Here is a 24297-nt window from a genome sequence, read left to right on the forward strand (position 1 = left end):
CACATAATAATATACCTATACAACGCACCTATTCATGGCTATATAATATTATAATATCACACCAAACAATATCGTTACGTATATGATACACGCCTGCCATCGGAGCGCGATACGAAAATTCAACGCGATCGCTAGATGACGACGTGTCATTCGTCATTCGAGTCGGTGATTTTTATTCGTTTTTTGGAATTTTTTTTTTTACCCACATCGATATATTTTAACAGTACAGGCGGGACACTTTGAGCAGAGTACACATCACATTATACACACACACACACATTTCACACCTACACAATATATGATGGAGTTCCGTCGGTAGCACATTCGTCGCAGCAGCTTCCGGGGATCGGCCGGGACGGAAAACAAATAACTTCGTAAATCGACCGCGCCATTATACATGAACGCGACCGCATGCCTAACACGTCATATTATTATTATTTTATACAATAAATAATAATATGTATTTATGGTATCGCGGCGAAGCACACGTGGCTGAAGCTATAATATAACCGTGGAAAGCATCGTACGCATCACGATGATTTATGCGCGCATGCGTATCGTCTCCATCACCGAATGATATTACATTATCATTATATACCTGTATGTACAAGTAGCTAAAATATATTAGTGAAACCACCTGCAGGCTACCGAAAAGTATATAAATAATGACGATATTTTTGAGATGTCGTGTGTGGGTGCTAAAATAGACGTGACGTTCAACGGTGTAGGTGTTGACGAGTTTTTGCATCTGTCGATACGTTTTTTATTTTATTTTTTATCGAAAACAATTTTTCAAAGATAATATTATGTAATATCACAATATAATTATATAATATTATGCAGATTATATATGCCTATATCATAACCTCTGTGTGGACAGACTCGTATGCACACGCGCGATTTACATAATAATATTATCCCGCACATATACGGAGTCAAATTATAATAAATATTTACATAGGCACAGTGAAACTTTCATTTAACAAAAATTTTCCACTTAACGAAATATTTTTGAGAATCAAATGTATTTAATTCAGTTGAACGAAATCGGAAATTCTCTACAATACGATTTTTTTTTTGCTTATAATATGAGTGTTAATAATTTGGAAGTTTCACTGTATATATATTATATGAATAAAAATGTTCAAAGTCATGTTATACATTTTAATAATATTATAACAAATATGGCTATATAAATAATGAGTTGATAAATATAAGTTACCTACTTATAACTTATATATATAATGTCAATTCCTGGACAGTGTTAGGCGTTGTTGTTAGCCAGCTTAAAATTCTAGTTGTTTTGATAAGTTAACTGAATTTCGTATCACACGTTATATTTATTTGTCTTTTTATATTTTAGATTCGCTTAAATGGAAAATGCCTAATTTTTTTTTACCGGACGTTACACTTTCGTAGTTCTCATAAACTCTAAAAACACACCTTCGACTTGTTTATGACTCAAAAATTTCTACAAACGACTCGAGCCTACTATAGGTCATCAATTTTTTAAAATTAAAACATAAATCAAACATTTCGAAATTATTGATTTTATTTGCCATTTATCTGCGGGCCGGTATGCAAGCGTCGTGCTCTGCCGCAGTCGTTCGATAAAAATGCATATCACTTAAATATTAATATATGCAAGTGAGGTCGGAGAAAGACGTCGTACTATAAATCTATCCGTCTCTCTCGGTTGTTGAAAATTCCATTCTCGCAATCGTATTTTACCGGATTTTTCGCCACGTCGTCGATCGCGGTTTCCATAAAAGCCTACATAAATCCTATAAAATACGTATCGGACGCGCTTAATCGTTACTGCACCGCAATTATGTAGCGTGTCACCCTGCAAGTACTCACACTTAGGTACACAGCTACAATATAGTATTATATTATGTACGCCACTGCACACGATATACGACACGAATATGATATAATATACTTGTCAGCGTTCGTATACCTATATAATATGTGTATATTAACACTGCGGAGCTCAGCCCGGCGGTGGTATGCAGTGTCGTGTGTTTGGCTTTTCGTCGTCAAGGTTTTTTAATTTCGTTCGAAAAACCACAATGGCTGCGGGCACGGAAAGGCGATAAAAAATAAAATAAAAATACCAACCACCTATATACACCAAAAGACCCGCGCGTATACATATATAGTCATTATATATGTTATGTAATATATATGTGTGTGTGTGTGTATAATGTATATACACGATAATAGCTGGGGACCCGAGTATATTGTAGATGCTTCGTATGTTATATAGGTGCGGGTATACCAGGTATCTATATAGATATATAGGTAGGTAAGTACCTATCTTATATATAGGTACGCAATATTTATAATACAATGACGCCGCATGACATTATATTATGCGTTTGCAGTTTTGCACCTTCATATATATACCTATTTTATATATATATTATGGGCGAGGACTGAGGAGTAAGAAAAAAATTCCAATTATATGAGACAACAAAAAAAATTATAATTTATTTCGTATAATTATCAATACGCATATAATATATGTATATTATATATATATATAGGTAATAAAAAATACAGTACTTATATAATATAATATATTATAATATATATAGAAACGTTGAACATTTTTTTTGTATCCGTACACGGTTCTTACGCATATAAACAACCATATTTACAATATAATATTATATGCATATCATATTTTGTTGTGAGTTGAGTAAATCGATAAAGGAGTCTATAATATAATAATATTATATAAGTACAAAAGCGGCTGCGGTTCAACGGCACACTCGGTCGCCGGAAACGTATTTATAGGTAAACCGCGGTGTATTTAATAATAATAAAAAAAAAATTGTTTTAATCGTTTGAACATAGGTACACAATATGTTATAAGATTTTTTTTTCAACTTCATTATACCCTATGCGCGTGAAGCGGACAAAATACTTCGTCGGGTTAAACACTAATAAAAACGTTAATAATATAATAATAATACGATTTTTTTTTTTTTTTTGTATTTTTTCGCAGTAAAACATTAAATTATGTACACAGATATAATACAATATATATATGTACACATAAAAATAATGAATTATATAATAATAATAATAATAATATATTATGTACAAAGTGGCGACACGCAGTTATATATGGAGATTATAATATATACGTTAAAAAACACGCCGCGAGTGTTAAAAAAGTGGAAAATAAAACGTCCGTAATTTCTATAATGTCGTACACAGTAGGTATATATATATATATATATATATGAATAAAGATTTACCGCACAAATTTACCGCTTCTTCCGTTCGTAGCGCGTCAATACGTGTAAAACGCACTGCCGAGGGCCGCGTAATGCGTGACCAGGTTGCTGCCGTGCTGATGATGGTGCTGCTGCAGGTACTGCTGGTGATGCTGATGCTGCTCGTGCAGCTGTTGCTGATGCTGCTGCTGCTGCTGGAGGTGGTGATGATGATTATGATGCTGCTGCTGTTGCTGGTCGTGCTGCTGCTGGAGTCCGTTTTTGTAATGGAGACTAGAAAACAACTGTGGGCCGGGCGTCGTAGCACCACCGCCGGTGCCGCGGTCGCCGCCGCCGCCGAACGCGACAGTCGGCGGCGGTGGCAGTTGCACCGGCGGGGGCGACGCTCATTCCAGTTTCTCCTGGTACATTTTCGGCTCTTTGCCGGCGGCATTCGTCCAGCAGAAGCTCTTCTGCTCCTTGTTGTTGTTGTGCTGCTGTTGCACGGACAGGAACGGCGACGGGCCGATGGCGTGCGACGACGGTGGCGACAGCGGGACAACGGAACCCACGGAACTGACTACCGGGCTCCACCGGACCAGACCGGCCGGTCCGCCCAGGGGCAACGGTGGTTTAACGTCCACCATGTCGGCCATGTGCATCGGTTGCACGTGTTGCTGGTGCTGTTGCTGTTGTTGTTGCTGTTGCTGCTGCTGTTGCTGTTGTTGCTGTTGCTGATGTTGCTGCTGCTGCTGCTGTTGCTGGTGTTGGTTGTGCGGGGACGAACCGTCGGCCGCACTCTGGCTGTTCTCCGAATCGGAACACGAATCGCTGCTGCCCTTCTTGCTGCCACCGTTGCCGTTGTGCGTTTTGACGTGCTTGGCCAGGTGGTCGGACCGCATGAACCGCTTGTTGCATACGGGGCACGCGAACCGCTTCTCGCCGGTGTGCGTGCGCAAGTGCCGCTGTAATTCGTCGGACCGCGTGAACCGCTTGCCGCAGAACAGCCAGTTGCACACGAACGGCCTCTCGCCCGTGTGCCATCGGAGGTGCGCCTTGAGATGAGAAGTCTTGCCGTACACTTTGCCGCAACCGGGTATGTGGCAGCTGTGCACGTTTTTCTTGAGGTGACCGCCGGCTGGACCAAGCCGTTCAGCTTCCTGGCAGTTGGGACAGTCGCAAGTGGCCCGCCCGGTGTACCTGCGCTGTGTGCGCGGCGACGGCGTCTGGGGCGCTGCGCTGTATGCCGCTGACACGGCGGCCGCGGCGGCTGCGGCTGCGGCGGCCGCGGAAGCCGAACCCGGTGACGTGGCCGACGACGAGGACGACGAGGACGTGACGACGGACGGATGATGGTGGTGGTGGTGGCCCAGGCCGAACGAACCCTGGGCGCCCGGCAGTATGGACTTGTACGTGTCCTGCAAGAAGTGTTGGTTGGAGAACAGGTGGTGAGCGGCCGCCGTGTTGGACGCGGCCAGCGAGTGGCTCAACGACGAGTAGTCCGACTGCGCCGCGTAATTGGCCATCTGCGCGTGCATGCCTGCGTGGAAACCAAAAAACAAAAAATACCAAAATAATCAAAACTCGTCGATAATAATGTATTGTACAAGAATAATAGTCGTCGGGCGATTATACACCGGTTTGTATTATAGGTGTATGATTTATTATTATTATCGCTGTTAAATATTCCATATACCTATCGCCATATCGGTATGAAATATGTAAATAGACGCGTTTTAAGCGTCTAAATAAGATATGAAATATTGCATACATCGCGTGCCGTACAGGTATACAATATACGTAAATAAGTCGCGTATACTAAACGCTCGAAATAACCGTAATGTTGCACAGTGTATATTTGGTATGCGCGCGCGATTATGAAATGTGAAAGGAATCATTTATACGTCGAAATATCGTATATAATATATATGCATATTATAATATACGTAGGTATATATATATATATAGTAGCGGATCACGATTTGTGCGCGCTTATAATCGACCTCGTATGTGTGACGTGTGTGTGTGTGTGTGTGTGTGTGTGTGTGTGTGTGTGTGTGTGTGTGTATATATTATAAGTACTCGGCCGAACCAGCAGTGTTTCGAAAACAAATTACCTATATATACCGACGATTATTTTAATTTCGATTTTTAATTTTAATTTTGTAATCGCGAGCTTAGTTTTTATATTAATTTGTATCTTAGGTATACACGATGCCATTACAATGTACGACGTATGATGTATGTTATCGTTATAATATTATTATTATTATATTGCTGTATCGCATCACCGTATAGACTAATAATAAGCAATAATAATATATCGTTTGATAAAATATATGAGCATAATATTTACCTCCACTCATGTCCAGCCATCCGCTCCCGTGTACGTCCCACCAGGCGGGATTCACGGACTCTGTCTTGATGGCGGGCGCGTGGTGTCCGGCGGTGCCCATCGAATTGAATGGCCACTCGTACGGGTGGCGGCCGTACAGCGCGCTGTGGTTGTCCACCTTGCCCAGCAACGGGCTCTGGTGGTGATGGTGGTGGCCGTTGTTGTCAGCGGCCAGCGTCTGGTGGCCACCGCTTCCGCCGCCGAAGTAGATGTTGCCGTGGTGCGGCGGAGGCGGGGGCGGGTAACCGGCCCCGGTCGGCACCGGCGTGGACGGAGCCGACGACGTGGAAGTGACCACGGGCCTGGGCGATTCCGCCGCACTGGACGACGTCCGCTGTTGCTGTTGGCACTGTTGCTGTTGCTGCTGTTGCTGTTGTTGCTGTTGCTGCTGCTGTTGTTGTTGCTGCTGCTGCTGTTGCAGCGGCGAACCGGACATGTCGGTGGACTGCTGTTGCGGGCTCTTTTTCCACGGATAAAACCCTTTGCCCACGGCCGCGTCAGCGAGTGGCGGCGGCGATTTACTCTGCAACTTGTTGCACTGAGCCGCCAACATAGCCAGCGGAGTGTTTCTCAGGCCGGGATGTTCCTGAAACAAATTTAAAAGCGTCAGGTTAGAAATTTCCATGGATACGGATATATCCGTGTGGTTATTAGATGGCCGTGTGTGTAAAACGAACTGGCAACCTATATTATTACGCGTAAAAACACGGTAAAATGCGTGTCGTCGAAGTGACAACCGCCATTTAAAATGTGTGAAGTGGTTTGGATGCGGTGACGATTTGTATATTGGAGTATGTTATTATACTCGTAGTTATGTTTTGTGCGGTATAACAGGTACGCGTTTCAGTGGCCGGTAATTATTTATATTGTTGAAACGAGAAAAAAAATTTACAACAAATAAATAGCAGGTACCTATGTCAGAAACAATATCGACCGAAAAATAATCACAAGTCGTATAATATAATATAGTCGCGATTCGAATACTATAGCTAATAATAATATTATAATATAGCTGCAACAGTGTATTATCATACGGGCTCGTAAAATATTAATATTATACGTCGAAATGCTTATACGCAGTTCAGCAGTTGTTCGAAATTAATTACAATAAAACTATACATAATATAATATACGCGGTGCACGTGGCGTGTGAAGCGATCGTATATGCATTATAATATTCAAAACCGGTTTGTCCGACGAAACGAGATTTACATATTATTATGTGTATAGCTAGGCTATTGCAGCGCGCATTATATTCGTACGACCGGCTGCTGCGTCGGCCCAATAGATATACCAATAATAATATACTAGACAAATAATCGAACCAGATCACAGCGATTGTTTCACGACAATCAGTGTACAATTATATAGTTCCTTTGATATATTATCTGCAAGCCCAAACCAATCACATTTTTTGTTGCTTGGTGCAACAATATCCGCACGTTTCAAATTGTACCAGCTACTCAACACATAACCATATTATATTATAGTAGATAATAGATATAATGATTAATAATATTACAATCGCATATGTAATTTTAACGAATGTAATATGATGTATTATGGCGCGGTTTAAAATAATTGTAAATCGTATCATATTATTATACGCTGTGCGTCGTATGGTTGACCTATAAATAATATTTACTATAATTTCTTTCGACCGACGCATTCAAAACTAGTTCCCTGGAATAGTAATATTATTATACGTATACGACACCGCGGCGACGTTTAAGCGAATCTAAGTGCGACCCGTCTAAGTCTCCACATCCGCAAATGACGGATCTCATTTTTCGAGCGCTCGCGCCGCGTGATTAACATCGCACGCAAGTCGACCACCCCACACACTTCCTCATTTCAATTTCTATTTAACAGTTATGATATTAAATACACACAACACACATAATTTACGAATACGCGTATATTATATCTATATAATATGTACAAGACAGAGCGCGAATTCGCCCAACGGCTGTCTGCGCGGTCGTAACGTGTTTGGAAGAATATTATGTAGACCATACATGTATGTGGACCTCTGCCTCTACATATATAATGTGTGTACGTATTTATATTTTTGTAAACAGTTTTAAATAAATTAGGTTTTTAAATTATTACGAAAAAATAAAATAAAATAATAAAAACGACATCTGAATCCGATCTCAATATTTGATAGCCAATGGGTAGCTGGTAATATAGACCCGACGGGCGACGACGTCTATACAATAACATTTTAACCACCGTCTTCGTTCTCGTATTAATATGTATGTATAGGAACCAACAAATATCGGACGCTGCACGACAGAAGAGAACCGTCGGGTATTATTATTTTTGTGGATCGAATCATTATCATATTTTTCCATAATAAGGCTCTGTGGAAATAATATAGGTACCTACTACCGACTGACAACTAAATACACGTTATATAATATATATACGTGATCGAGTTTTACCTACTGCAGGTATATCTATTTAGGAACATAGCTTGCGCTTACATTATGCAGCATATATAGGTATAACTCAAATAATCGACAAGACGACTGCTGCAGGATCAAATCTAAGCGGCCGTGCGGTGTAGACAATTATATTATAATATTATAGAGAAAGAGTCTTGCACCGAATTATATTATAATAGAGAGACGGTGAAACATCGATAATCGATTTAAATTCCTAAGTGTAGCAAATGGTCCTAAATATCATCATGACGTATAATATAGCCAATACATATAGGTATATAGAGTCAAAAATGTTACGACCCGATATTATGTATTGGATTCGTTGACAGGCTATAATGATATATTATACGAGATATTATATTCCTCAAAGGCAGCAAAGAATGAAATCATACATAGGTACAATGTAATATAATATTGAAAAGCGTCGATTGTAATTTTAAAAATGACAAATGGATCGAATTTTGTTTTTAATAATTATTATTAAATGCCAAAAATATTTAACGATCTCTCAGAGATCTGTTCAATGGTTTTTAACGAACACTTCTTCGAGTGTAACACAACGTTAACATAATGCAATATAGGTAGGTGGGTACGAGTATTATTATTATAGTAATCTCAGTATTGTTATTATTATTATATTGAGACTGCAGAGCAGTCTTCGTCACGACCATTCATTCATAAAAATTCTGAAATTATTATGGACGATTGGCAATGTAGTACATATATTTCAATGGGATTTAAGTACCTATTCAGCAATGACATCCTCTCATCTTCTGCAGTGCTATATTAGATGCACACGATAACCTCAAAATATATTAATGAACTATTAATAAACAATAATTATGCATAAAATTATAATATTATTGTGTAAAAATATTCAAAAAACTTTAGAGATCATGCAAATATAATGTAAAACAAGTCATGTATAATAATATTACGATGTGTCATAAGGTTACAATTTTGCTAAATCTATGTGTAAATGGATAATATGCATAATATATACAATTATTTAAATATATTCTTGTAACGCGTTAATATTAATTATATTACACACATAGGTATATTTTGTAGATAAAACTATTGATCGTATACATATTTGAAGGATATATTATATTGCATCGGCCGTAATGAACAAAAATACAAAATGTGTTTATTAATTTAAATCTATTTAGCATGTAATTAAATAAAAACGTAACGCAGTCTGCAGCAATTATTATCAATGTAAATTAATGTAAAACACCATTGACTTGCAATAATATTATATTAATAACAGTATTATCATAATATTATTAATTTGGGTCGATGTGCAACATATACCGAAAAAAAAAAATAATACGATTTTCAATGCCAGTCTTCACCGACGGACGTTGGACATCAACCGTCACTTGTGATCGTTACACACACAAAGTGCTGTCACATTAGAACCCCAATAAAATATTATACTACTCGGCCGACGAATAAAAATAACCACTCAAGCGAATTTGACAACCCATTCATTCGTCCGGCGCCCCTGTGATTATATTATGTTATTATTGATCATCACGATTCACGAATGTCATGCGAAACTCGTACACAATTTCAAAAATGACATATTTTACCCTGCAGTGCATGTATATACAGAAATAACCTCTACCGTAGATAATCGCCGATTTACGAAATAAATTCGTAATTATTTTCCATTCATTGTTATTATATTGTTTTAAGCCAACTTGTCGGCGATTTACACATAAATCGTGGTCGGAATTGGAGAGACGGTTGCCGTCTCATGTATGCATACATACTATTATATATTATATATATACTATTTAGACAAGATATAGGTATATAATATAAACGCACTGGCTGAGGGCCGGAGGACATTACAGTGGTATAAATATATTATTATCGTCGTCATCTATGTGGCATTTGTCGACTGGATCGCCAGGACAAGATAGGATGAATCGTGCAGGGATAAAAATGATCATCGGGAAATCAGCAGGGTCAAAAATAAATTTAACGAAGAAAAAAGAAACAGCAGCGTAACCCGACACCGGATATTCGCGTTATTGTCACCACGGAAACGTAAACATTTCAATAAAATTCGGAACGAACAGCCGCCACCGTCCAATAATAATAATAATAATGTCACATTGTCCGAAAGGTAAAATCCTATACATACACCTGTCGCGCTCTCAAAAATCATACAATGACGTTTTTCTTAATCGAATATACGAGATTCGACAAATTTGTTCCACGCGTTGTATTCAACTGGACTGAGCGGGATACAAAATATGTTTTATACAGGATGTGTACTGTAGGTATGTATATACGTATTCGACGCATTCGAATGTAGGTAAAACCTATCTATTTATAAAATTGTCAAATTTATGCGACACGCCATAGGTATATACACTCCATGTCACACGTAAATATTATAAAAACATATTATGATATAACCTAACCATATTATGCGTACAAACATATTATTTGATGTGCAGAGAGGAATATACTCCGAAATTTATGCCGAGCGGATTTCGAGGTAAATAAAAGTACCTCCGTCGGTGGTTTATTTAAATTATATTATGTAGGTATACATAGGTACGCGCACGCATGGTATAATAAACTAATATAATACAAAATCGTTTCACGTAGGTACCAACTGAGTATACTAGCATAAACTATATTATTATGTATAATATAATATGCTCGTGGTATTTAACACGCGGCTAATTACAATATCGCATATTTACGTATTTTTAATAAGACTGTTTTTATGCTAACCGTCCAAAGTTACTCGCGCGGCGTTATATAGGTACGGCGTGAACGCAGCCCACGCAAGTTATATGATAATTTTAGAATGTAACAAATTTACAAAAAAAAAAAAATGTAAAATGAACTCAAAGAATTGGTAAAAAAACATTCAACTCTTGTTTCCGTCCGTATACATATATATGTATGTATGATTGTATGTATATGTGCATGTATTTATCTATGTATGTATGTATGTATATATGTATATATGTGTGTATATAGACTGCTGCAGTAGAGCATAGGTATATACGAACAGGAACCCGTTAGTTCCTGAGGCCCATAGGTGCTAGAAGAAGAAGGCACACCTTGTTTATATTCTTTTAACTAACAAAAAGATCACGAGATAAGCCGCGCCATTAGTCAACGTTATATCTGACGACGTCATAAAATTAATTATATACACACTTTTTTACTCTTTTTATCAATGTGTGCTCGTTTTAATGACGATGAGTGTGCGGTTTGTGGCGGCAAGCAAAAGTGTATAGAGAGTGAATAATGATAATAATAAAAAAAAAAAATGAAATTCAATAAGACGATTTTTTTTTATTTACTATTGTGAATGGAACAAACGAACGATATATACCAACCGATAAAAAGTCAATTAGCACAAAATGTTTTTAGTCGCCATATAGGTACGTTTTTTTCATAATGTCTTAGTAATATAAGAATATAATGATATTCCTCCCCAAAACTGGTCGTGAAAATTTCAAATTTTTAGAAGAGATTGAAAAATGTATTTTCAATTTTGTTTGAGAAACATTTACCTATATATGATATTATATTTAATAAGAAATATTATAGGGATGAGGGACCTGCACGTCAAACCACTAGTGAGGAGTGGCGTAATAATTATATGTATATTTAAGAGTAATTAATATTAGTTTTTTGTTTTATTAATACTCTGCAGTGTTCACTATATTTTACTGACCAGTGACTGTAACATGCGTGGTAGTTCAAGGCAGAGTTGTAAACGCACGATAACATAAAAGAACATATAATGTGTTGTGCTACAACAATATATTATTTAATATGTATGTTTTTAATTTTTACTAATTAAACGAAACAATATCATATAATATGACGTAGGTACCTATAAGAATTTAAAAAAAATTATCATTTTTGCGAAACAAATAATAACCAAATATTTTCTGTATATTATATTATTATGTAGCTTATACACGTCACCCATAACTCTTTATACGAACAAAATGACAATGGAATATTATGGTACTATACTATATGTCATACACTCATACATCTATATTATATATACATTATGTATATAGTTATCTACTGTTAGTACTTTGTAGACGCGAAGGAGGAGATTCTATCGTCATTTTTTTTTAAAGTTATTATTTACTTGTAGAATGGCTTCTTCCATTCTGTTATAACATCACCAGATTAGGTGGCGCCACATGTCATGTAGGGTTCAAAGATTCGACACCGACAGTCCGTGATGAAGCGGTTTTTATAATTTTCTTTTTCTGTCTCTCTATACAACATATATATAACATGTATATAATATATATAATGCGTACAGAGTGTTTTTACTACTCTCATTATACAAGCCCGGGGCTCTTAGTGATGGGTATACGCGTTTAAAATCCATTTTCTACCGGCAGCCTAATCGAAAAACGGCGGCTAAATTAAAAACAAAAAATGTATATACGAGGAAAGGGGCGACTCACCATTATCTCTTGTTCGGTGGGCCATCCTTCATTGCAAGATTTGCCAGTTAGGGCGCTTTGGAAATCAGGAACCTGTAAACACACATCGAATAATAAAACGATTAGCGAAGTGCATAACGAATTCTATAACTATAAAACTATAAAACATGTAATATATGGACATATCATAATATAATATAATATTATTATAAAACATTTCGCTTACACGATACGTAATAAATATATTATTCTGTAACATATTATATATGAAAGTGTAAAATGTTTTTCAATCATTATTCCTGGAAATATATAGATCACTCTTCCTTGCGCTTCAATTATAATAATATTATGTATATGCGTTTACAAAATGCACCAAGTGACGACATTTGCGACAGCTAAGCGTCTTTCGGAAACGCGACAACGACCAAGAGCGGCGGCCGTGCCGTTAAACGAAGGTCGTCCCAAAAACGGGTTCATTAATACATCCTCCGGGCGTAATATACATATTTTACACATGAATAATTTGACGGCACACCATCAAAGTTAACGCATATAGGTACGTGTATATATATATATACACAAGAATGGGGGCTCACAACTACTATCTCGACGACGATACCGCCTTTAGCTAAAAAACATGTGTTTCGGACAAAACGCATGTCATAAATCCTTTCGTCCAGCATTAGTCGCTATCTCTTTCCGCCGAAGACGTTGGTGTATAATATTAAATAATAATAATGATATATACGCATGTGTGAGATGTGTAATATCGTAGGTAGGTAGGTTTATATCGAGTAGTTCGTCGGCTATTTATTTTCTTCGGCCGGGCTACCGATTTACGCGTGGTCCGAAAATAAAATGCTTTTTTTTCAAATTCCATTTTCAATCACTCGAAATCTGCCGCTCACTGAGCCAGACACATACAACACGTATAAATATATTTATTGGATCGAAACGTCTACTTAAAGTGATCTGGGTTCACGTGCACAGCTTGAGAACGTCAGATTTTTGCTGAATGCGTAGGCATATATGCTATATAAGAGAGACCGGCACTATAATAACAACTGACCATCAAAATAACAATTGGCAATTGCACATTTTCAACAATATAAAATATATTGTATACATAGTAATAAAACGTTATATAACACATCATAATACGAATCATCCGCTACACCTCGTGAATAATATTATTGTACCCGAGCAGATGTATATATATATAAAAGGCTCACCGTGGGCCGATCACGTGAGAAATTATGGCGGGGAGTGAGAACTGGTATGGATAAGGATATTTATTTTTTAATTAGTTCTTCAACGTAGAAAAATAAAACAACGGTCGCTTAAGGACATATGCGTAGAAACAATATTATACAGTAGCATTTTGTATATTTTTTAATGGGTTGTAACAAGTGCAAATATTCATTGTGTACACATATATTATATATATTTATATATTATACAATATACATTTATATTAATATTTATCATTCACACACAATCGCCTGGAGTCATTTTTAAGTTTTTTCTAATTATATTTTGAGTTATTAATATTGGTTTCAATTCTAACGTGATGTACCTACTTACTATATGTGTATAGTTATGACCGGCAGCATTAAAATATAAATGAAAAAAAAAACTATACAAACGAGAAAAACAGAAGCGACTGACGAAACATCCATACAAGTCATCTGGTCATATATTATAAATAGGGTTGAACTTAAATATCGAGTTTTAATAAGAAAACGTGGTTAATTATGTCCTCGGGGCCGATTCAGTTGTTATTTAAATATATATAACATTATTATGAATGAAGTCCTACCGCGCATACGCATCATCGAAATGATTAAGGTATATATATTCTTCAATCGGTTTATTAAAAACAATTAATCCCCAGGCGATTTCCCACGGTGTATAGCCAACAGACATGCAAACACACATTACACATATGCACCATGCATAAATAGTCGTTACAACAATAACAATAACGAAATACAAAACGAAATATTATATATCGAATATCGATTGATTGAAAACCATCAATTATATCAAACATTATACAATATTATATATATATTGTATAATTGTAGCAAAAATTTGCCTACTATGAAAATATATGTTGCATAACTGCATTAGTCATATTATTACTTATTAGTTATCACTTATATAGGTATTAATAGTGCACTCGAAAACTGCACATAACCACAGTCAAGTATTATACCTATTATGTATTGGTGTACACAGCCTGTAGGGTTTTATCTGCAATTTCGGAATTCACGAAATCACTTCAAAGAGGAGCAAGATGACCTTAATATTCTGTCAAATCTCATTCGAGTCTTTTTGCGGTTACATTATATTGTATTATATATTATTATTTCTTCTCTTTTTTTTTTTTTTGTTCAAAAGAGACGATTCCGCGTGCACTGCACCGTCGCATTCAAGTGTCAAACGGTTTGACGGGCGAAACGTCAACAGAATGAAAAGGGGCAGATTTCTTCTCTATACAAAGTGAATTAAAATCGCGTGCAGCCACCACCGTTTCCCGTGTTCCAGTCTTTATTGACCGCAATTTATTTTGATAGCGGTTCGAAACCCGTCTCTGTGAACGCGCACGTTCCGTCAACAATGAGGCGCATGTAGAAAAAAATAAAAAGATATGTATAATGTGTATACATAATATTGTACGAGTAAGCGTGTAAAGTAAAAAATAAAAAAAAAGAAGAAAGAAAGAAAAATCAAAGGCCTGAACAATAGGCCATCGCGGGAATTAGCAGCCCCTCGAGGTCTGAAATCGTGTCGGCGTAATCAGCCAGCAATGGATATAATAATATTATTGTGTCCGGAGGCCGCGCAACGATTTCTGACGGTTTGCTTTTTACATTATATTATATATACCTACATAGTAATATCGTATTATATTATATATTAAAACGACGGCGTCGATTGCGCGTTGCGATATAAATATTATAAGTTTGATTTTTTTTTTTTACATTATACAAATAATAAAAATTAATGTATTATTAGGTATATGTTGTTTTTTAACTTTTCCTCAAAAGTTGGTGTAGCTACCTAATCGAATTAATTATTAAATAGATATAAAAATAGAATATACACCCATATAATATATTTTCATCTATAATAGCTAATTATTAATTTCTTATACGATCAATAAATAATTTACATAGCAATTATACCTATATACGGCTTTACTTAAGTATTTTAAAATTAGAGCAAGATTTTTTCAATTTGCATGCACTATATAACGCATATAATGTCGCAAACATATTAAATCAGATATAATAATCATATTATATTATAAACTAATACCTAAATGTCAATTATATTTGACAAAGATGTTTTATTCAAAATGGTATTAGAAGAAGATGTTTTTAAACTAAGTACTGAATTTTTAATATATTTTGAAGCTATTTTATATATTAGGTAGCTATGTAAAAATCCTTTTTGTTCGATTCAATGGGAATGATTTGATTTTTTTTAAACCATAATTATTATTTAAATATAATCTGGATTGAAAAAAAATGTTGTATAGGTACAAATTTAAGAATATGGCCTAAAAAAAATAGAAATATGACCTTAAAATCATGAATATGCCTTAAAACTCAAAAAAAAAAAAATGACAAAATATGCAAATACATGCGAACACATGCAATGTCCTTGCTCTACTAATTATTTTTTACATAGTACAATTTGTAATTAAACTTTTCTAAAATTATAAAATTATAAACAATTTTTAAGTTTTATGAATACGAGAATTATATTGACTCATTAAATAAATAATGTTATTAGTAGGTAACTATATGCAATATGTATAATATTTACTATATACTACCTATACATATACTTCAATTATAAAGATATATGTCCTTTACAACTTTTATTGATTTTATTATTTCGTGACATAGAAATGTATAATTGATCCAATTCATAATTTACCTGTATAATATAAAATCAATTTTACAATGAATATATATTATTATTACATGAACCTATTGGCTATTACGTATCATATATAATTGTTAATTATGCCTACTAACATAACTAGTTAACCTATAAATACATATGTACATTTTTTAACTACATATCTTGTCAAGTGTCAACAGTTTCTCAAACCTTTAGTATCTATACCTTTAGAGTCTAAAGTTTAGACTATAGTATATAGTATATAGGGCCTATATAGTATAGGTAATAGGTATATACCATATTGGTACGTCTACATTACCTATACTTAATCATCATCCTTGGATGAATAACAATCATAATATGAATGTCGAATGATCTGATCTTTAAGGTATTTATGAAAATTATTCGCTACACTGAATAATACTTTAATAAGTTAACTTATTGTAACAATGATATTAGGTAACGTGTGAATACATTATTAATGTTAATCTAAATTGTTGGCTCATAATATGTATAAGTCATTAGGCGCGTCCAAGGATATAATACGTGAATATATTTAAATTTAAAAAAAACATACACGATACGCATATATATAATATTCTACTTGTAATGTGCTTATAATCATAGAGTAGGTATACGCAAGTTTTGTTTAACACTTGTATAGCCAACGTTTGTGTGCATAAACTAATATATTATGTCGAACGTTGATATGAGCATACCTATATAATGGTAGAAAATAATTCAACTGCAGTCATTCGTATTTATCCAATTGTAGTAAACTGGTAAATATCTTATCTACGCATGAAGGTTGTTTAACCAACGTAATAAACAATTTATATATATTATATAATATATGTATACATCATAGAACCCTCAATTTTAACCTGCAGTTGTGGTATATCAAATGAACTCAACGACTGATATAAGTTTCATTATAATATTCGTTGATACACCTTACTATTATATTATATTATTCCTAAATGTATATATACTTAAATGTGCGGGCGTTAGAGTTAGTTATAAATAATATAAATAAGTATTGGTATATAGGTAAAGTCATATATTATACTCGTATGGGGTATAATAGATATCAAACTGTTTAGGTGTGGAGAATTACATAGTCTTATAAATGTTTTATGATGCGTATTGCTCATATATAATAAGATGAAATATATAAATATGTTATATATAGTACAGCCTACGGGTAAGTATACGAACCCAAATAGTATGACATTGCAGTTGTATACCTAACTATACAATATATAAGTACCAATATAGGTATTAACCTCCCACGTTCTATATCATTCTAACTGATGACATAATATTTATAATATATATATTCTCGGAAGTGCACTGTATATAGGTACCTTGTATACCTTTACCCATTCTTTCCCGTTAAAACGTAATATTTTATTATATAGTTCATACGCAAAAACAGGGTTAACGCGGCAGGTTAAGATCTTTCTATAGGTAAAAAAAATAATAATAATAATAAAGGCTATATAATGCCAGTCAACGGTCGACACCCACTGCTTCCGAAAAACCCGTTACCTGCGCACACACTATATTTATGTATCTTTTTTCCGTTATAACAACAGTTCCTTTACACATATATATATATAACGCGTTATATATTTTTAAAACGTTTTTATTTTTTCATTCAATCTGACTGAAAATTTATGGTCGGTCGGTCGGTCGGTTGGTCTACAGTAGCGATATTTTTTTCTGTCCTTTCCACACAAAAACCATTTCTTGGACCCTTTCCCACGATGACACGTTGACCAGCGTCCATGCCGACTAAGAGCCTATATATATATATATATGTGTGAGTGTATAAGAGGACAATCGCACACGCAGTGAATCTCGAAGAGGGTTAAAACCCGGCGGCCGACACCCGTCGAGACAGAATATAGTATCAGCGGGACGCAATATCCTAAACATGTATATAAATACGCATGCTTGTGGTATGCACCCAGGATTTTGTAGATCTTTTGTAAAACCCCTTTTTGTGGTTTTGTATACTAGACTATATTCTTGCGTATACGTGTCACCACTAAATATTTATGTGGCCGCAAATAATATGTATAGGTATTATATATGTAACCATATGTAGGGTAAGTACCTATAATGCGTTTCAAGTAAAATGGGGAAAAGGAATATGAAACACAGAGAAACCGAAAAATACACATGATTTATAGCATTCAAGTTATTTCCTGACGTAATACACTATAATACCTAAAATATAATAATATATACGGATTATTACTAGTACCAATACTACAACATTACTATAAGATACGGGTATTTTGGGACGATAGATATTTTAGTTTCTAAATATGTAATCAACCCCTTTCACATCAATTAAAATAATATGGTAGGCATAAATTATATTAAAGTATATTAAAGTGGTAGTATGCATGGAAGTTGTAATTGAGCTCTTGAATTCGTCATATACCTACTGCTATATTGGACCCTTATACTGTATATAGTATACACTTCACCACATGTTCATCGTCTATATAAGCTGTTTATTTCGGCAATAATATAAAGATAATTTATTGTGACTATACATACAACATACATTGATACTAAATAAATAGGATAAACTTATTGTTCGATCAAATTCATCACATTCTCTATAAAATATTACGCGTATTTACTCACACCTATTACATTTAAATGTGTTCCCAGAAACGAAAATGACACAGCATATTATATGCTGCAGTAGTGTACGGTTTCCACGTGCAAAAATCCTCGTTTATTTTATAATATAACAGACTACCCTTAAAAATATATTTTGGGGTGCGAGAACAATCTATATAAACGCATGTATATAATTGGAACCAATAAATAACATAAGGACCCAGTCCAAGATTTGAATGTGACAAAAACTCCAATCCCTCTCTTTTTTTATATTTAGCGCGTATATATTGCGTATATACTTATATATTATATATAAATATAATAGAAGTGAGAAGGCGGCTTCTTTGCAGACGACAATAATAATCATAATAATAATACGCACCGCGATTTTTAGGTATACCAGAAAATACAATAATTTTTAGAGGCTCGTTTTACGATTTGCACCCCCGTCGAGTAGCCCTTTGAACCCATGCCGACCCAGAATACATTACACGTATAAAAACACATTATAAACGTCATATTTTCTGACACATATTTCACGAATCGCCTATTGTTTTTCTCTGGTATATCGGTCGTTGTATAATACATTTACTTATTATTATTTTTTTTTTTGAAAACATGCTGTATACCTATATTATATCTATATATACATTAGGTATAATTTAAAATTAATATACAGCCACCTTTTACTAATTATAATCGTATTAGCAGACCACTACACTCTCAAGTAAACATTACATCAGCTATATACCTTATACTATCCCTATATAATATTATGGTGGTTTTATAGTGCAGATATATCTACACCACATATAAGATAGAACAATTAAATATAATGAAGAATATAATCAAATAAATTAACTCTCTTTTCAGTTTTCAAATGAGTTCATTATATTGTTCCATTGGTATTCAATTAATTTAATGCGTATAGGTGGGTATACACATATATATACATATTAGACACAAAGATATTATACATACATTAATGATTAGATACGCTACAATTCAGTATATTATATACTATACCTATAGGTTTACACGCAAAAGCTTAAACAAAAACGTTAGATTATCTGCGGTTTTCTTTTAAATATTCATACATGTATAGGTACACTCCTCTTTAGGTATAGGTATTATAGATGATGAAGCTACTGTAAATGTAAATGGACATGCTAGGTGCACTTGAAATGTGTTAACAACTCGATGACTGCAGGAGTCAATTTAAATACGTGTTTTATCATTAAAATTGTCTATTATATATACTGATAGGAAATTAAAAAAAAATTCATCCATGGTTAATATAGGTATTATAAATTATAATATATATTTATCTAGGTATATATAAGTACATAAGTACTTCGGTACTATTCGCGTGGAAAGTGCATCTGTAATAGCTATATCCAGTATACCTTTAACTATACCTATTACCTATATCTGTATTATAATATAAGTAGATGTATTATCTTGCACTTATTTTATAGGTGCCCATATATAAATAACAAACGTATATATTTTAAACTACGCATTGAAAGATTTTATAGGTATATCTAATATACAGCGTGTAGGTTTATGCCTACATGGGTATATATAGCAAATTTTCTATACATATATAGATTTCTAATATTGTAGGTATTACTCTGCGTTAATTATATGACACACAATACTATATACAATGTATACATAGAGAACTGGTAAACATTATAATTATTCATTATCACACAGCTATATAGTTTAGGTATAAATTTGTCGTGAACTTACCACAGACGTGTTGTAAAGCGGTCCACCGGGTACGCGTGATATCGGGTAGTCGGCCAACATGGTGTTGTTCTCGCGTGTGATTTTAGTGCTTTTCGTATATGTCCCGTACTGTATCAAAGTATAATGATATACCTACAGTATAATATACGTCGTCACCCGCGGTCGGCAAGTGGCGTGAGTATTGTGTGCGGTGCTCGTGCTCGGCGTCCGTCAGTATAATATTATTAGTGTTCTGGTCGCGACCATAATATATGGTATATATTATTATATTCGTATAATAAAATAGTGTCGGCGGCGACGTTTAAAATCAACGATACTCTACGACGTGTGTCATAATAGTATAATTTTGTATCAAAAAATATGTTATGTTACGCATGCGTGTGTTATATCATAGGCATAGATAACACGGATTTTAATCGCTTGTCAGACAAAGAAAATCGTACATTTTTCAAACCGGCGCGTGTAAGACGGCGTCCGACAGAAGAAACCGAATGAAAAACATAATAGAATCGAAAACCGATGAAAAACGAAACATCAAAAACTGTGTGAATCGAAACGAAAACGACAACAAAATACAACGTCGCGCGAGACCGCGGTGCGATTATATCGAAACGGGCAATGTGTGTAGACTGTTCGGGACCGCGATCGGAGCGACTGTACGCGGACGGCGGTCGGCGGCGGCGGCGGCGTCCCGCTACAAGTGGGCGGAGATTGTCGGGGTCCCGGCGGCCAATGGACGGACACGCCCACGTTTGGCGTGCGTCGTCGTCGCGTTTCCCCGCCACCCGACCGCGCGTAAACCGCAATTAAATAGGGGCGCCCGGGACACGCCCCACCGCGGCGGTGCTCCTTTGCCCCCACCGCCGCCGACGACACCGCCACCACCGGCGACGACGACGACGACGCTGGGCCCGCCGACACTGTGTATTATACGAGGAGGCGCGAGGCACCGAAAGTGGCGCCGCGCCGGTGTCGCCCGGTCGACGATCGATATTTTACATTTTGCCGCGCTGGGCGGTGACGCTGTATATATTTTCATATTATTATAAGATATTATACCGGGGTATATACACAAAGCGTGTGTATGTATTAAACTCGTACTTAGGTATATTACAGGTAGATAGGCAGGTATATAGTTAGGTACCTATACACCACAATAGTAATAACAATAATATTCAACGCGTAGGTACTTGTGGCCGCGCATGCATTTGTAGTGTATAACACAATAATATATGCGTTAATATAAAGTATTTTATTTTACGCTATAAATATTATTATATTATGTACAATATATACACATAATAATATCTTATATCTATATTATGTAGGTAAATTGTTATAGCTATACGCTTTTGACGGATGCCGACGCCTGTCAATATCGTTCGGACGGATCCGGTCACGCGGTATACTGTATAGGTACAGCTAACCTAGGTACAGTATATTATACACGCGCGGTCACTATATACTATATACATGTCGTATTTTATTGTGAACAAATTTTATGATTTTTAAATATTTTAATATATCCACTACATTTAACTATATAATATATTGTATTATAGTATAGTTGTATAATATTCTACTTGCAGGTTTAACGTGTTATAATAGATGTTGGCGAAATTCCGAGTGATGGGCGCGCTTAAAGAGAATATATAATCAACCAAACACAATATATATTATACCTATAGCTGGTATACCTTTAATTAAATATAGACATAATATATATTACAATTACATATAGTATATAGGTATTCGGATAAAATCGTTTTGATTTTAATTGCATAATGGTACTTATAACTATTAGGTATATGAAAGATTTAAAACAAATCATAAACAATATTTAAATGTTTAATTTTTATAGCATGCTTCAAAAAAAAAAATATTTTGAAAACTCTGCTGCACATGTTCCCATCCCTGAAAATAACCCACCCGGCACCCTTAGTAGGTGGTCTTTCCAATTGTTATAACCGATATAAAATATATAATATTGCGGCCAGCAATGCGTATAGGCGTACATATATAGCTGGTTGCTGGTATATCGTAAAACTATACCATATGGTATAATGTACATATTATATACGGATTATGTTTATATAAGTTGCAGTGCGATTTTGCAACACGTGCTGAGGTACACGTGTATTATTATATTGCGTAATACGCGCATTAGCGTGAACATTGTCACTACTCACTTAGGTATATAATATATACATATAGACATAATATAGTATACCTACCTATATTTATAGATATAAGGATAAGAATAACAAATGCATTGAAATGTATTGTCTTTTTGATGTAAGTATGAATATAATAATTTTGATTTAGATATTGGTAAGTAGGTATATATAGTAGGTACCTTTAGACGTATATATTATATAGCTATGTTGATTTTACGAAATTGTGCAAAGCCTGTGTAGTTCTAATACTCTCGAACTGTACACGCATATATACACCGTTAACAAAATATATAAATCTATTATCAAAACACTTAATATAGGTACTCCTACATAGGTATACTCGTGTACAAAAAATCTTTGGCACTGATAACGTGCGTATACCTATTTATATAATATTATATTCATATGTCTATAATATGCAGTGCTATACCTATATTAATACTAAGTATAGGTAGTATATATAGGTACTATAAAGTGTTTATATTACGCATATTTAAACGTAAATATGTTTAGGTAATATACAATATATATATAGCTGTATTTTGTATATTATGATAATACATATAACGTTTATGCGTATATATATAGGTATATATAAAGACCCTCGTTGTTGTATATTGTGTTTAAGTGATCCACTGATCAATATACATCTGTTCAGCAAATACGACTGCAGAGATGAATGTCATCAACATGAACAGCGAATAAGCGTTATATTACAGAAAATTGCACTTGCAGATATAAAATTGAATGTTCTTGATATGATTGTATAAATAGGTGTGTGATATTCTACTTTAATTCACTTCGTCTATATACACTAGTTAAAAACCGTAACCATCATAGACCGAACTGCAGTACCTACCTATATTACACCTAGGTCTACAAACAATGCAATTTATAATATGATCCACGACCGCTATTAAATACATAGGTACCAAAATGATGGCTAAATACCTATGTTTGAATTTTCGCATCAAATTAATTTAAAGTTATAGAAACGCTCACGCGAGGCATATATTATTTTCTTTGGGCGTAAACAAACCATCATTAATCATTTGTTATATCAACTATCGCAAAAATCTCGATGTTTATAGTAATTTACGCTGCTTAATTATTATATCTGTTATCATTCGGTTTACCGACCATATCATTAGTCATTATAGTCAAAAAAATATAAGAAAATTAAAATGAATAATGGATGCTAATTTATTGGTAATATATACTAATGTATAGTATATTATGACTTATAAAATACATACCTACTATAATATACTAGCA

The 24297-nt window shown here is 34.8% G+C and overlaps 1 protein-coding gene across 1 annotated transcript in view; it reads right to left on the reverse strand.

Annotated features, from left to right (window-relative positions):
• Nucleotides 1-3497: 3497 nt before the first annotated feature.
• LOC132944538 (transcription factor Sp9) overlaps nt 3498-24297 on the reverse strand; it is a 71139-nt gene continuing 50339 nt past the window's right edge. The window contains exons 2-4 of the mRNA XM_061013944.1: nt 12551-12622; nt 5584-6208; nt 3498-4767 (exon numbers count right to left, since the gene is read on the reverse strand). Of these exons, the coding sequence (XP_060869927.1) occupies nt 3635-4767; nt 5584-6208; nt 12551-12622 (1830 nt within the window). The 3' untranslated portion in view covers nt 3498-3634. The remainder of the gene's footprint in view (nt 4768-5583; nt 6209-12550; nt 12623-24297) is intronic.

Source organism: Metopolophium dirhodum, chromosome 5, assembly GCF_019925205.1.
Source record: "Metopolophium dirhodum isolate CAU chromosome 5, ASM1992520v1, whole genome shotgun sequence".
In the NCBI taxonomy this organism is placed as follows: Eukaryota; Metazoa; Arthropoda; class Insecta; order Hemiptera; family Aphididae; genus Metopolophium; species Metopolophium dirhodum.